Source organism: Adelges cooleyi, unplaced genomic scaffold (assembly GCF_023614345.1).
Source record: "Adelges cooleyi isolate 19-005CV unplaced genomic scaffold, UGA_ACOO_1.1 ACOO_flye_CR_arks_rails_tigmint_CR_PRNA_9, whole genome shotgun sequence".
Classification (NCBI taxonomy): domain Eukaryota; kingdom Metazoa; phylum Arthropoda; class Insecta; order Hemiptera; family Adelgidae; genus Adelges; species Adelges cooleyi.
This window is the reverse complement of record NW_026096579.1, coordinates 17,187,715-17,205,318: the sequence shown is the minus strand read 5'-3', so window position 1 is coordinate 17,205,318 and position 17,604 is coordinate 17,187,715. Positions and strand designations below refer to the sequence as shown.

The 17,604-nt window shown below is 30.8% G+C and overlaps 1 protein-coding gene across 1 annotated transcript; it reads left to right on the top strand.

Moving 5' to 3' along the window:
* Positions 1–1,442: 1,442 nt before the first annotated feature.
* LOC126846300 (phospholipase A1-like) lies at positions 1,443–17,236 on the top strand. Its single transcript, XM_050585605.1, has 8 exons — positions 1,443–1,782; positions 1,913–2,108; positions 7,048–7,156; positions 8,752–8,897; positions 10,629–10,874; positions 15,724–15,921; positions 16,811–16,976; positions 17,069–17,236. Exons 2-8 carry the CDS (start codon positions 2,045–2,047, stop codon positions 17,124–17,126), a joined length of 987 nt encoding a protein of 328 aa, XP_050441562.1. The 5' UTR covers positions 1,443–1,782; positions 1,913–2,044; the 3' UTR covers positions 17,127–17,236.
* Positions 17,237–17,604: the final 368 nt, after the last annotated feature.

Below are 17,604 nucleotides of genomic sequence, written 5' to 3'. Positions count from 1 at the left end.
TTTTTTTAAGCCTTGTCTAATGCACGTAACAGTAAAATATTTAAATGGTATTATATTATATTTATACATAGATTTTAAACGAATAAATGCTGAAACATAATTATAAAAATATATATGAAATATATTTTAGTTGGCGTTGTTGACCGTTTACTAATAATATAATTTAGCATAATATTATTCAAGATGTGTGTAATATGTACAGGTAATATAATTGATATACTTAGAAGTTACCTGATACACTTAGCGAACCCACTTTCATGATATCATGTGGTTACAGTGTCCCTGAATTGAATACAATCTGCATTTGTATAATTAACATTTTTATTGTGGGAATATCACTCATCTCCTTATGTCAAATAGTGCCGAATTTTTTTTTAAATTTTGTCTTTTACTAACAACCTTGCCTGTCCTCATTTTCATATATATATATATATATATATGCTTTCATTTATTGTGGTGAGCTAATATTACCAAAATATTCACAACCCAATAATGTGGTCTATCGATTTGGGGTTTTCTGACTTATTCGGCTATCAAATTGTGTGTACACGACATACATTTCACTTTAACAAATTTTTTTCCCACTGATCAAACGACAGACTTATTTTCTGTGTTTAACTTTTCAATAGTTTAACCCAGTGATCCTAAATTGTGTGGTATATTGCGATGTAAAATTTCGACTTATTTTTTGCTACTTAACTGATGTAAGTTTTAGGTTATTATGAGTAAATTTTGGTGGAAAACAAATATATAACAATTCTGTGCACAAATCGTGAAGAATATTTCATATTAAAATACTATTTTTTACATTAATAAAGCAAAATATAAAAAATCCGTTGTCAACATAAGTAGTCAACTACTAACATAACAAAAGGGGAAAGTTTTTACCACTCCTAGGGTAAGGGTTAAATAATGGTGTATTTATTTCAAATTGGTTTCACATCTATAATTTTCTGACTTGCTACATGAAAAAAAAACGGTTTAGTAGCTTACAAGATATTGCGAGAGTGCACAAAAAAAACACATCATTGTAAAAACGATACCTTCTAAGCTCCACATTGAAGCTACAGTAAATAATAGTAACATATAACTGTTTTAAACCACATATTGTACATGGCCTAGACAACAAAATAGTAATTTTGGAGTATAATTTTAAAAGTTCTTAATTTAATTTAAAAGGCAATGGTCCTCAGCTTTTACCATGATCTATACATCCACTCCCCTGCCCACCCCTATAATATTGTGTTGCGATTGCACATACAGACATGCTAGATTGGTGCCACTGGACTAGTAGTAGGTAATAAATTATACTATTATTATTGTAAACGGTGGAAAAGTACACGTGTAAACGCAATGGGAAAGTAACAACGTTCAAGTGCACGAAAGTCTATGGCCAAGACCTAGGTAGATAGTTAGATGATAGATAGGTACAGCCAAGAGCCCACTCAACTGAAACCCGAAGAACACTACCATCATGACGGTAGTATCATTTTACTCTTACAAACGGTTTGACATTCAGGCGCAGCGGACTAGCGGCGCGCTTTAAAAAAAAATATATATATATACCTGCATATATTTTTTTATTTATAAAAATATTTTTAAAAAATTGTTTACTTTTTAAGTATACTACTTCAATGTGCGCTTTATCGTGATCGGTTCGCGTCGATTTTATTTTCTTTGCATAATTTTTTCCCCAAACCTACTCGCAAAAGTGATGATGATTTTTTAAATAAACGAATATCAAAAAAAAAAGACACATGGATAAGGATACCGCACGAACAGGTATTATATATAATTATATATTTTTTTATTGGTCGTTTAAGACTAAAATATTATAATGTACAACGTTTGAATACCACTAATAACATAATTTATAACATAATTTTATTGTGTTTGTATTTGTTCAATAAAGGCAGTTAATTAATAATAATACGCTTCGATCATGACGTCCAACGATGACCTATTATTTAGTTTCGAAAATATCCTGATGTTAACGAAATGGCATCGAAAATAAGACTGACAGCGAAACAATTATTACCAGAAAATGAGATGCGTTTGTCGAGGATTAAACGTCTTAACGTTTTTCGTCTGCGTGATCGTCTTACCAGGTAACCGTTATAATATGTATTTTGATATTATACAGTATACATTTTAAATCGACATATAAAATTTTTTCTTTACAAATTCCATATTCAACAACAGTATAAAATATAAACAATATTAAACAATTTTGCTCTACCTTTGGACATAGAGTACCCCTAATAGTTTTTAAAATGTCAAAAAAGTAATTTCTAAAAAATAAAACAATACAAATATATTGTTTGTTTAAAATTAAATGTTATACAATTATTATTTTATAAATGTAACATAAAAACCTATTAATATTCTTAGAAATATTCGGTATTTTTCTAATTTCCATCTACCCTTATGAACTTTTTTTGTTTCAATATCACATTTAAATGTTTAAATTATTATCTCTTCCGGTCAACCTTATAATGAATACTTTTATGCATTAAAAAAAAAATGTTCATGAATTTGTTTGTCTGTATCGAAGTCTTGTCGTTTGTTGGCTTATATCAACTGATATACTTCATACCTTTCAATTTAATAATGGTATATCTATAGTAATTATTCATTGTGGTAAAAAAGTAACAACTAAATATTTAAGGTTTTTTTGAATTGTTAATCTGTATTATTAATTCTAATAATACTAAATAAGTCCATAGAAAGCTATAAAAAAAAATTATTAAAATATTTATGCTAACATTTCAATATGGAAGTACTGTTTTAGTGGATTTAAATAAAAGTTATTGTTAAGTTTAGTCGGTAGTAAATTTTATATTAACGCATGTTGCGCCATTTGTACAACAATTACAAAACACAGACACGACACTTAACAAACAATATGTATAATTTTTGATAAGTAAAAACTTCAAGCTTGACCAAATCTATAGATACTTATATGTATATATATCAGTACCTGATTAGCAATACCTGCCGGGACACGCCGATTTAAAAACAACAAGTACATAATTTTTCGAGCATGCGAATGTTTGTCCGTTACTAACCAAATGATACCGTTAAATCTTATTATCACGATGTGTTATCTCGTTGTTTACGGTATGTTTGAGATAAACCTTGACCCAAAACATTTGAAACCAAGGAGGAGAATTTACAATAGAAGTTGAGTTCTCATATTGAACTTTGCAGAAATTTTATTTTGGGGGATTTTTTTTCAAGCTTCATTCAATTAGAATTATAGTTTATGAACGGGTACACGATGATGATGGTATATTATCATTTAACATTAGCAGAAACGAATGTCTTTTAGTTTCTGCGCAGAGTATAGATAGTTGTTTTTAGTTTGGGTTTTTTATCGATATGTTTGTTGTTTTACTCGGAACGATACATTTCTGCGTGACTGAAAAGTTTGTTCAGTTCGTGCCTGTTATGAATAATGGAAGTATACTATGTTCATCCAAACCACTGTCGGTCAATTGTCCATTGTAGTATGTAAACACTATTATAAGTTATTAATATATTATCGTCTATTGTTTTCAATGTCACAACTCGCAACACTGTTACACAACTGTATCCTGACAACGAAAAAATTAGGATGTTCGCCAGTCGGAACTCGTATAGAGGACTATACTATAAGTATAGTACCATAATGTACTGCTAATTTGACGTGTGCATGTATTATAGAACTGGTAGGCACGCTAGTTAAATTACAATGGCAATTGAGTCACACCTAATCAACCGTACATGACAATTGACAGTATAATTCGTCCGTGAAAATCGGCTGGGAGGCTTTACCGTACAAAATCGTTACAGCATTTTGCAATTATTGAACGTAATACACGTTATGGGTAAATTATTACCTATGCAAGCGGACAGGACCTTCTTGGTCGTTATCATAATTGTTTATCGACCGCGTTATTTTTCAACTCTGGCAGCCGCTATTCAACAAAAACAGCAGCCGGGTTGCACACAAAAAAATTTGATAAATCCAATACATTTAAAAGGGACCGATTTATAAATCAGTCTTTAGAAGTCAGATGACAGAGGCACCCCGTCATAGTTTACCCAAGAACGTTCTTGTTGTATAGCTATGTGTGCTTGTTTGTATACTTTAAAATCAACGTTACTGTCAATGGTCGTGAAAGTGTATGTAATAAAAAACGCCGCGACTAATCGTGTACACCGGCGACCGATGATCTTTAGCGACCAAAAATTTGGATAATATTATAATAAGTGAGCTCACGGGTCAATCGCGTGTAAGTTTATTTGTGCGTCTGGTATGTGCATCTATCTCGAAAGAAACGTATCCAAAGGAAAGGAAAAAAAACACCATCGAACAATAATAATTATTTCCTCCTGGTGGATAGGTTATAGGACGCGGCGGTGGCGCGTTATTCCAAAGACCGGTTTGATTTCACTCGAGTCGTGCAAAAAAGAAACAAAACTGTTTAGGTATAACACACATAAACAGGCAGAGTAGGTAACCGAAGGGTACACTAGTTGTTTTCACTGAATGCCTCTGCACAATATAATGCCCGCGTGCGTATTTATAAGAAGATACTCGATTCCGGAAACGTTCACTTTTCATATAGTAGTCTTACGGTTTGCCCACGCGAAAAGCGGGTCATCCGGTTAGCTTCGTTCGACAAATATATGTAATTATTATACGCTATTAACTTGATAATCTTCGGATGTATCCATCGTGTTTTTATGAAAAGAAAATTCATAGGTTTCACAATAAGGAAAAAAATAAGATATCATAAGTAGTATCGGAAACTTATTATACACAAACTGGAAGATCATGAAAAAGAGATTATCCGACAAGACAATTGTAAGATTTTAAGAGGAGAGGCGGTAGTCGGTACTCCCAATACTAATCGCAGTGACTTAACACATGAAAAATTTGTTTGTTTAGTTTAGGAACTGAGTTGTTCCTATGAGTATATAATGTCTCCTAAAAAAAAAAAAACTGGAACCAAAAAATAATATTATAACCAAAACGAATTTTCCTTCTACATCACAACACTTGGCAAATTAATGTCGGTGTGGCGAAAAATTGTTGCGGAGAAATGTTGAAATTTGTGTTGACATATTTAATACTCATCGGACAAGTGTGATAAGTGGGTTTTTTTATAATTCTACAAAAGTTCTATATCCAAAGGTAGCATCAGGTTTTTTTTAATTTAAAAAAAATGCGTTTCTAGTACCTAGTTTCTAAGTGACTAAGTGCGAAAAGCTGAAAAACCATCTATTACAGCGTAAAAAATACACATTTTTAAGAAAAAATGCCTGGAAAAACCGCTCGAGATGTAAACTAGATAAAAAAATAAAGATTAACGGATATGAATAGAAATAACAATATGCATACAAGTACATACATACTTTAAAAACAATAATATCGTTTGGTAACGTCTTAGCCTATACGTTATACTCGTTTGAAAACAAAAGTGAAATGTACTTGTAAAATAAATATTTGCCAAACCAATGATCCGGCTCCTGTTTGTGGTACGAAACAGGTGTGCGGTTTAGACGGATAATCATCTATATATAATAACTTGTATCGTGTATACTAACACAGATATATAAAAAAAACACTTTAATGGGCCGTTGGCAATTTAATAGCCAGACAGGCGATGTTCTGTAGGTCACCACGAGGAGTTTTTTTTTTTATACATACTTTCGTTTGCCTAACGACCGGTCACCGATGATCTTGATCTTGACTGTTGACTTAGTGTGAAGTCAAGACCACATAAATTGTAGAACACAATGATATTATAATCCTACGCCAAAATCCATTGTCAAAAATCGGAATGTTATCGAGTGGATTTATCAATAGCAACAACGGGTTGATAAATTTATCAACAGGCGTGTGTACATATTTGTTCACTTGTTGCGCACTAATTCACTTGATAATAACATCTTGGTTTTCGCGTCTAATGAGATAGGTATCTCGGCCCTACTTAGTCTGAGTTTCGTGCGTGATACTTAAAATACAAAAAAAAAAAATAAATACAGTTTTCATATTAATGTTTATTATTAATGTAATTGGAGAGCATAAGCGTTTGTAATTAGTCTGTGTGTAGTTACATGGTTTACATATAAATAGAGCATAATATTATCAGTTTTTACTATTGTAATTAGTATACATACAATGTGTTTTCGATTTAAATCACAATAATTCGGTTTTGTCGGTCTCCGTAAATTAATTATTTTTTTTAAACAATTATTTAATGTTTAATCGAAATTCTACATAACAAAAATATAATTTGTTCAGTGTTATTAAAACTAAATTGTTTTACTATTATAATAATATTATTTTAATAAAAACAAATTGGTACTTTGTAGTAAAAAAATGGTTTGTTACTAAGAAGAAGAACACTGTTCCTATAAATGTTTACTTAGTGAAATTAAATTTTGGATGGAAGTTTATTCTGTTCACAGCAACTTATCAGCAATTCTATTCTACTGACTAAATAGATGGTTTGTTAACTTTTTGGCGCTCAGTGTTCTTAGTACAAAAGTACTGTATAAGTAAAGTGTAGAAAGTTTGTATGTTATTGATTCTAAGTTTTTTTAAATTTAGATGGAATGATAGATGTAGTTTATTACTGTCTTTATCTAATATGTGTTCTAGACCGCTCCTTCTTCTACTACATTTAATTGAAACTGACAGTTTAAATAATAAAACCGGTCTATAATAATTTTCGACTAGTCGTTATTTTTAATAACAAGTATTTATAGTAATTAAATAATTTACTATATGGTGATTCGTTCATTAACACCTTTTAGAGTGTTGGTATTTTTAAACCCAAAGTCCACACCATTATAATCAGTTGGGGAGATCTGAAATTCGTATACAAATTATCTGAACATCGATATCACTTTGTGCTACATAGATAGCCTTCAAGTTCAAAAATTATACAAATTACTCTTACCCTGTGTTCAGTTCCGATTTGCGGTTACTCTGTATAAGGTTTGCTCGACTTTTTGTAAGATTATAAACTATTACTTTGTTTTTGTTTACAGCCTCTTTGGGATTGTTACAAAACGCGTTTGACGTTAACTACTGGAGATGCGTAATGAAACGCACGGACCAATGTCCAGACATGGACATTAAAATATTTTTATACAGCAGGTAAATAATTAATGTATTATAATATATTAAAATTATTTAATTTTGTATTGACGTATTTGTCAATTTTTGTTATAATTTGTCATAAGTAAAAAGTATCGAAGTTTTTATAGTGTTGATAATAGGATTGTACAAGATGATATAATATACCTCACACTGTGCTACCCATTTAAAATGTTTGGTGGACAATGATATAAGCGAATCGTTTAATTATAAAACTCAGAAAAACTAAAAAATCAAAATCAAATAACACATTATAATCACATTTATTGTCTACAAAATAGTTTATATTTTTATTAAATAGTTTTTACCCTATTTTCAAGTTTTACTTCCAAGCGTTTATTTAAAGGTGATTTTATGGATTTCAGTTGTGATTCTTTAAGTACACATGCCTCGACCTCAATATTTCTTTGGAGTTCTGCAAGTAATTCGTACTTAATTTAAAAGCTAAAATATTCAAGGAATATTTTTGAAACTTTTGCGTTATTAGTATTTAATTGCCATTTACATATTATAATGTAAACATGTTGTTATTGTGTGTGTATATGTGACATTACTCTCAATATTAACACATTTTATACAATGATATCCTCTGTTTATAATTTCAAAATAAAAAATATCTTAATCTTCATCGTCTATCCGACAATGCGTGGAAGCGTGACCGGTAATTACGTATTATTCTTTAACAAAGCACTTTCGGCTGTTTGTGTTGGCTTAAATTGATATAAAAATATTTTTTGCACAATAACGCAAGTTTTGTGCACGTGCCCATAATAATATATATTTACGTTTATTGTCTATTAGATCAATGTGTCGCTCTACTACAGGCTATACTACAAGGTACCTAGTAGTAGACTACACCTGTAGCTATACCTTGTAGGTAGGTGGTAGGTAAATAGGAGGTAAAAAAACGCACTTGGGTCAGTATCATTATTATTATTATTTTATTTCATATGTGCAATCAATATCCTACTAAAAATTGGTGTTCATTGTAAAAAAAAGTGAAACAAATCATTATCCTCGATCCAGACGATGAAAATTATATTTTATTTATTTTATATACTAAATTATTATTATTATATATATATATATATATACAACAAATCTGGAGAGCCGCTAGATTGTTGTAACAAATACTACAACAATATAATACACCGTTTCTATTTCAAAAAAAAAAGTGCCTATGATATTATTATCACTGTATAAAATGTTATTATTACGATTACACGAATATATAAAAGTATATTTACACTCGCGACAAAAGAAAAATACATACTATAAATATATATGATATGTATGAATAAAAGAACATCGATCGCGCAGTGAAAATATATAATAAAAATACAATAGTATGTGTTATGTAATTGAGGTTTATTTGTCAGCTTCGAATTAACATTCTTGACAAATCTAATATATATTAAACAGAAATAAACGTAAGGCGCCCCTCCTATCCGATCGACACTAAACACTTATAGTAATAATTTAACATTAAAACTAGGGAAGCGTTTGAATGTATCGGTTTTTATGATGCTATTTGCTATTTAGTGTTTAACGGAATTTCAATATTGAAATGTGTATTATTATTATTTGTTTTCTAGCGAAGCCAAAAGGAAAAAACTGATCGACGTTAGAAACAAAAATGCACTTAGATACAGCGGTTGGGACCCTGGCAAAAGGAATGTCATTATTATACATGGTTTCAATGGAACTGAGAGCAAAACGCCGATGACGATCATTAGAGATGGTTAGTGCGAAATAACACTTTAATGTATAATAGGAAATTGGAGGATATATACTTTGAAAAAATTGGTTCCTTGAGAAAAATTAATATTCATCCTATCCTTGAATTTCATTGTTGAAATCCATGTAAAATTACATTAGATACACAATTTTTTTTTGAAAATAAATAAAATCCCTAAAAAAAAACCATTTTTTTTAATTAAATTTTTTTTTTAAGTACGGTTATTTTAAATAAAATTATATAGTTAAGTAATAAAGGTAATATTCATCACAAAAATGACACACTTTTCGAAATTAAATTTAAAAATAAAAATTAGGTGTAATTTTGAGTTTATCAATAGAAGGAGGGGATAGGAAACTAAATATTTTTCATTTTTCATAAAAAGGCCTGTTTTTACCATTATTTTATTTAATTTTATTTACCGAGCGATGCGCGTATGCAACTGTATAGCTGAATAATATTGTAAGTTGTTGTCCATCCCTAAACTCTGGAACACCCTGTACATCTAGATGGTTTATTGTCGAGTATAAAAATTTGAGTCCGAGAAATAGGAGACAGAAAATATGTGACATGCACTTCCGTTTCGCCAAGGAGGGGATTTCATACCAAAAACATTTTCCATGATAAAAAAAAATATATATTAACTGTTATACTTAGACTAGATTTGGAAAAACGTAATAACCGAGTCGACCTTAATTACTTATCCAGTTATGTTTTTAGTTAGCTGTATTTTAACTATGTGTATAAATTCCTATGTACTTCTCCGACCTCCGGCATATTAAAATTTATACTGAGACTGCAATTGGGAATGAGAGCATCTCTAACGATCCGTAATGTCATCATTATACTGCTTAGTGTCTAATAGACATATTATTTGTCTATGCCACGTGTACGAGGTCTGAACCTTTGTGGTTCCGACCAAAATATTGTTGACATGAATTTCAACAATTTTTAAGTTTGAAAACTTAAAAATTTAGAAAAAAGCGTTACACGAGGGAAAAACAAAATAATTTGTTAGTTTAAGAAATCCCAAATACACGTTTAGTCGTGACCTCCTGCCGCATCGTTATCTAGTTCATTCGTATATATTACTTGTGTGTATATAAAGTCCGCGAGATATAGAGGTAGGATATAATGATATTATGTTAACCACGTTGAACGTGACAAGCGGAGGCCTTCCTTTGGTCTTTTGTCTGGACCCATTTGCATACATACAAGTCCTAGTAGTAGTAGAGTACAATAATTATTAGTGATTATAATAATAAAATCTATTAACTATACATGACAAGCTGTGCATGTCAATTATTCCTATTAACCAAAACCGCTTCGGAGGGCACCTGATGTTAGACGTTTCCAAAAAATTAGGAGTTGACTTGAACACACAAGTTTTTAGAAAGAGGTATTATTTTTATAATACCTCTTTGTGTTTTTTTATTATTATTTTGTTTTTTTTGTTTTTGGACCCACGGTTAGTTTTAAATCGCTGAACTGATTTCATCGTTTAGAAACTCTATATAGATTACAAATCTGTACCTGAAAGTTCACTCATTCCCCTCCGTACCAATATGCTCCATTTCCACTATGCCCCGCGACATCATTGTACTGGCTTTTCCAAATTCCAAATAAGTCCGTGAATTTATAAACAGCTATCCTATTGTCGTGTAAGTAGTAGAAACTGTCTTTGTCTTATTATGATGATGATTTGTCGCGTAAACAATATTTTTTTTTTTCCAGCGTACCTTCGCCGAAAAGATTACAACGTCTTCCTCGTCGACTGGGAACCGCTAACTTTCTTCCCTTGTTACCTGTCTTCTTTGAGCAACACACGTTTGGTGGCACAGTGCACGGCTCAGTTCTATGCTCATCTTACTTTTTCCGGAGCGTCTGCTCTCGACATCCAATGCGTGGGCCACAGCCTGGGAGCTCACATATGCGGTATGATGAGCAACTATCTGACACACCGGCAACACAAAATAATAGGTATGCGTTAATTTGTTTATTATTATTATACCATTAAGTTACCGGGAAATCCTAAAAATACCAAACATACTTCAATTAATAAATTGGATGTTCTATTAGAGTTCCCAGAGGTTGTTGAATTTTAGTTAAGGCTTTTTTTAACGTGACGATGATGATGAATGTGTTAGAAAGTTAAATACAAAATTTATTGTTGGTTATTTCTATGAAAAAAATTAATATACCCGCATTTGTTCCATTATTGTATAGTTATCAAGTAAAGGCAAAAAAAAATACCTAGGATTTTAAATTTATAACTGTTGCTTTATAATACATATAGTAGGTATATATTGTATTGTTATTAGTTAATGGAATTTCTATGTACTTTTTTAGGAATATCTGATACATTTTAGATGTTTTTCCTTTCTGTTATAATTATTAATTATTTAAAAAGTTTCCAAAATTATATTAAATCTATAAAAAGCTTGGTAAAAAAATTGACTAATAATAACAATATGACCCTAGGTAGTTTTAACTTTTAAATACTGTGGACATTTTCCCACTATTTAATATATTATTAAACGTTATAACTTATACAACTTTATAATACAATAGTGTACAACTATAATTATGTGTTACTTTTTAAAAGAATACTTACGGACACAACTCAAATAAACAATATATTTGTACCAAACCACTGCATACCTTTGGTAATCAAAGATTGTTTTAAATAAAAACATTTTTTTTTTTAAATGAAATAGTACTTGATTTACAAAGCATAACATGGTTAAAACCTTGAATATTTGAGTGTCCATTGCTTAGCTGAGAGTATTGTTAGTTGAGGGGTCACTGTTCTACATTGTTTAAACTTTAGTCTTTGTATAATATACATAACTTATTACCAAAAATATTCAATGGACATTCTTGGATGTACTTGCACATTATTTGCATAATACAAAAAAAAAAATAGTTTAACGATAGAAAATGATAATACTCCATACTCCATACTGACTACATAAGAACCATGTTCGTCATTAATAAAGTCCAAACGGTTTTCTACTTCAAATTTTATAAAACAATTGTGTATATTAGTAGACATGAATAATAATGATTACTCAACAAATATAATATGTATGTTTTGATTTGGCAGCTTGGCAGTTTACACATGCGATTTAACGAGAATGTATTAGCTTTTAAATGCACTCTGCTTCTCTCCGAATCACTCATTGATTCGAAACAATTTGTATCCGTCATCAATAATGTCTACTTACTAAGAAAACGACGCCAGCTGTCGACTTGAAAGTATTGATCTCTATAGAAAGTGAAAATTGTTGTGTATATTTTTGTGGCTTCGGTCAAACGGTCCAATCTCTTTTCGCCAAAATCATAGTCTACACATCAAGCGTTAGAGATACCGCACCTAATATGAACCATTTAAGTGAAGTACTTACAGTGGCTCTATATACTTAACGTTAAAAAAAGAAAAACATGTAATTCGCCTAAAGACCTGAACTCATTCTCGCAGAAAGTGCTCATGAGCAATTCGCAATGATGAATGAATATTTTGGGAATGTTATTTATGTTGTTTAAATAAGTTTTCTAGGAATTAAAAAAAAAAATTAATTTACATTGAACACATCGAACATAAATAAAGTAGTGTATTTAAATCGTCTATCAAATACAATAGATTTTTTTATGATCATAATTTGTTATGATGTTGATATTCGCATATAATTTCCCGTCCAATATATTTAGTTTCTAAATCCATTTTGCCAATTTAAATTGCAAATATTATGATGTCCTATTATTGTATCTCATGGGCCGTGTTCACATATCATCAATTTTTTATTCACAAGCCATTCGTTGTATTGTGCTTGCTATAATTTTCTAACGGGAAACTTTCAATTACAATTTACCTACTAACTTATTGACAAATCACAATAATAACAGTGTGACGTCCCTCTAAGGTCACACGACCCGTACCATATTTTATTGACGGCCGTGACTTTCTTTTTATTTTATTACATTAATTTGGTAAAATGGCATTTTCGTTTATTCGGCAATTACTTCTCACGGGCCAAACAGCGAACATAAAAATATTATTATTATAATTTTTAGCAATAACAAAGCATTACAAAATTGTACCGTATTGTAAAATCAATTGTAGTGGACACAAATGTCTATCAGAGAGTTTTAGATAAAGATCAGAGAGTACCTACAACATTGGTATGTTTTTTTTCGTTGTAACTATTCTCCGATTTCGCCTGTGGGTCCTACGGGCTAGATTAAAATATATATTGGATATCTATTAATATATGTACATGAATGTAAGGCGTGTATATTACAGACGATTTAGGATAGGTATAAAATATTATCTCCGCTGCGAAATTCCGCATTATTCGAGAATAAAGATTTCACCTCTCGGCCCAGGCTCCTGTTAATTTACGGAAAAACCTGTTCTGTGCATACAGGTCATATGATATCGTGAATTAATAACACTGTGTTCCCATTATATCTGTGTCGGTGTGGTCTTCTGCACGATTTTTTAAGCCATCGCCGAAAAATGATCATCGTATTGTCCCAACGTGGACCGCATGAGAGATATTATAGTAAATTATTTTTGAAATAAATATATGTATTATTATCGTCTAATATAGAAATTGATAATTTTTTAATAGAAATCTGTCTACGGATTTACGGTGGTTTTTTTGAGGGGGTCCCACGATTACTCGATATTGGCTACATCCGGCATACCGCATAGTGTTGAATTTGCTGTATATAACTATAAACTACACTAGGAAATAAGTAGTAACACTAATTGATACTGTTGGTAGTTTTAAACCGCACGCGCATTTCTCAATTCTAAACAGTATAATTTTATTATGTGGAAAGGGTGGGTGGTATTTACACATTGACACATATTATGTGTAAATCACCCCATAAAATATAATAAACTAAACCCTCCTCCATGTGCCACATAAATTAAGTAACTACGCTCTTCTTTATTATTCTCAAAAATATTGTATAGTATTATACACAGGCCGTTTGCTTTAAATATTTAAAAAAAAACACTTGTTATAATACTAATCGTGTATTTTGCTCGGAATCGCTATTGCCTATTAGAAAGTCCATTCGTAGAAATTGGAAACTTTATAAAAAAAAAAAACATATATTATTCTTATAACTCAGAAGACACATTATTGACATTTTTTATCCGACGGAATTCGTTACTAAACTTTCATATTTTCTTTTCACCGGTTAATCTCTAAGTTTTGGAAGTTTACAATTTAATCAAGTACAATATATACTATATTATGACAGACTGAAAAATTCTGGACCAACCTGTATCTATACAGGTTACAACTACATTTTTAAACATATTATATAAAAAAAAAATATGAATAAAATAAAATAGAAAGACAAACTAAAAATGACAATAGCTACGACTACAGTAATCTAGGACTTATTATTAGGTATTTAACATATTGTTCATGAAAATGTATGTATGTTTATTTTATGAAAACAAGATTTACCTACACTTTTTATAATTTAATTATTTAAATATCGATTACATTTTCTATTTTTTTGTAAAAAAAACCGTTTGAATTAAATTTAAAAAAAAAATTGATTTGATACCCGTGATAAAAATAATGCAAAGGAATACATTTTGTATAAGGTATAAAAGCTAAGTGTCCCTTGAGTCAGTCTATTATTAGCTTTGGGCCCTTTTTTTTTGTATATTTTCCAAGTAACAAAAATTTAGCCTATCCGCCTGTGGTTAGATACCATAAAATAATTGCAACTGTTTAGTGATTCTTTTTGAAAACATTTTCGTCAATGATAATTAACAGTATTAGTAAATCACTAAATACTTACCTTTTCTAATGTTTTTCAGAGCTCTATCGACTTTCCAAACATAAATGGTAACGCGTATATTTTATTAGCTTCTTAAACTAAAAGTAATTTGCCGAAAACCAGTTATGGATAATTACTTTTTGAGTTATTTAAATTTTAAATTTAGGTCGGGAATAATGGTGGAGTGTAGTATTATTTTTAACTGCGCACTCTACCGCACTCCCCTTGCCGTCGTCGAATTTTAAAGTTTAATAACTCTAAAAGTAATCATTCAAAACACATATAAACCAGTAAAAATTGTCAGCAAATTAATCTTAATTTTAAAAGTAATTAAATACATTACGCACGTTACCGTTTAAGTTTTTTAAAAGCTAGTAGATCTCTGGAAGAAAATAAAAACAGTTGAATATTGTCTAATATTGTAAAACAATATAGGTAAACTAAAGTGTCTCCAAATAGGAACAGTACATACATAAATGCAATCATTTTAAGCGGGCGTCGCACCGGTGATTTTCAGTGTTAAAAACATGTTTAAGCAGACTGAAAATAACTCGCTTAATTTTTGATTTAGAGTAAAAGCACCCATTATAAAATTAAAAGAGAACAGTCATTTAAAAATGTTAAAATAGTCGTTATTTCTAAACTGTGTATTGAGCGTTATACTTGGAATAACGAAAAAAACGCACCGTCTTGCTCTCCGAAATATTGTTCTCTTTTAATTCAGAGATGAATAAACATCTTTAAATCGCTTTCAAGGATGCTGCGGCCTGTGATAGTCCAAAAAATAAATTAACCACCAAAATAGAGTCCGAGTTATTGAACTTACATCATTACACGTCACAGTTTAACCTTTAAATTAAGATTTTGTAAAAAAAACCGCCTGTACTTTACCACTTAAAAATGGGCGGTGCGACGCCCTCTTAAGACAAATCTAGTGTCTTGTCCTTAATGAATCACTGTGAACAGTTACCTCTGTGCACGAGACCCTTTGAGTGAATTGATTGTGTTTCCTTCGCAGGTCTGGATCCGGCAAGACCGCTGGTGGACAGGTACGGTTCGCGCGAGTTCCGGTTGACCAGGGACGACGCCAACTTGGTCCAGGTGATTCACACAAACGCCGGATTCCTAGGAGAAGTGCCGCAGGTGGGGCACGTGGACTTCTGCGTCAACGGCGGCCGTCTTCAGCCGAGCTGCGCCAAAGAGCCCAGAAACCTCCGTAATAAATATTGCTCGTCCATTAAACGAAACGACGAACTAGCAGAGCTAAGATGTAGGGTCACCATTTAATCACGATCGATTTTTTAAGTATAAAACAAGAGAGTAGTAGTTTTTTTTTCTTCGATTTTTTTTTTTGTTTTTTTGTTCGGTAAATTGCGCACATAGACGGCTATTTAATAACGACGATTAATAATATAACAATAATGTGTTAATTGTTTTGCAGAACGTATTAGTGCCGTGCCGTGGTCGATTATACACACTCTATATTATTATTATTATTATTATTGGTACACTCGCACACTATATTGTAATAATAATAATATTTAATACGATGTATAATGTAATTGCTTGTAAAACAAACCGCTGTCGGATTGAAACGCTTTTCATATATGTTGTGTAATGTATAGCAATTTATCGAGTAGTAGATAGTGTGTATATACATAAGTTTACATATTATATATCTAGATAATAATATGTTTAGAACGCAGCAATTTACAAGGAGAGCGGGCTGTCGATATCGCGTCTACGAATAGTAAAAGTATTTATTAAAAAAAACATGGCAAATATATATATATATATGTATACTATAGCACGATTTCAATTTATAAAAAATTACACGACAAAAAAAATAGTTTTTTGCAAAAGCTCTGTTGAGCTATTAAATAGATTTGCCTAGATATTTTGTTTACAACAATTGTTGGACAGTAAATATTACAGAAAGTAGAAAGTATATATATTTTTTTTAAATGGTGGCTTTTACAGTATTTTAGTCGAGCTTGTTGAAAATATAATAAGCTACAAAGTTGTGCTTAGTAATAATAATAAAAAAATGTTTACAGTGTCGGTGCTAATTAACTAATATATTTTTTCTCATCCCAATATACTAGGTAAGGCTCGGTGCAGCCATTTTTTGAGCGCATGTTTTTTTGCCGCTTCGGTTTCGGAAAATGGTAAACGTCACCGAGGCGTACCCTGTACCAGAACATGCAAGCCTTTTCCCAAAGGAGTAATTAAGAATTCGCTCGTACCCATGGGATTCCATACCCCAGAAAAGTACAGTACACCGTCGTTTTTTTATAGCCATTTAATTATTATCCAATGTACATATTATTATAATACAATGGGTTTACCTATGTTTTTTTTAGCGCCCGAGGAACGTTCTGCATTGAAATGCACAACACCAAATCGTGTCCATTTGATTGATTATAAGTTTTTGAGGCATTAATTATATAAATATTATGTTATAATAAATATTAGTTTAATTTGGATTGTTTTAAAATGTGATACTTCAATAAAAATATAAAAACTTGTGATTCGATTGTTTGATATATACACACCAAGACCCTTTTCAATATAAAAATAACGATGGGTAATAAATAAAATGGATTAACACACGATACCCTGGTATTAAATCACCGTATCACAGTATAGGACCCTGGTCAAAAGTTGCTCTATACAAACAAATTACAAACATATTTTTGCAACGCTCGATAAAAATAAATAGTATATGTTTGTCGCATTTTTTTAAAAATCACAATGATAACCGGGTTTTCTTGCCTTAACAATTAATTATTATATTTTAGGCAAATAACCGCAGAATGTTAAAACAAAATTTAATGTGATCAAATAATGGATGGAATGTTGCAAATAAAATATAAACCGAACAAATACACACATACAC

Excerpts from the sequence above, each read along its gene's own strand:
- LOC126846300 (XM_050585605.1), top strand. The coding sequence starts at position 2,045 with ATGAGATGCGTTTGTCGAGGATTAAACGTCTTAACGTTTTTCGTCTGC. Across the intron at positions 2,109-7,047 it reads CTGCGTGATCGTCTTACCAG|CCTCTTTGGGATTGTTACAA; the intron begins GTAACCGTTATA and ends TTTTGTTTACAG. Across the intron at positions 16,977-17,068 it reads GGATTCCATACCCCAGAAAA|CGCCCGAGGAACGTTCTGCA; the intron begins GTACAGTACACC and ends TGTTTTTTTTAG.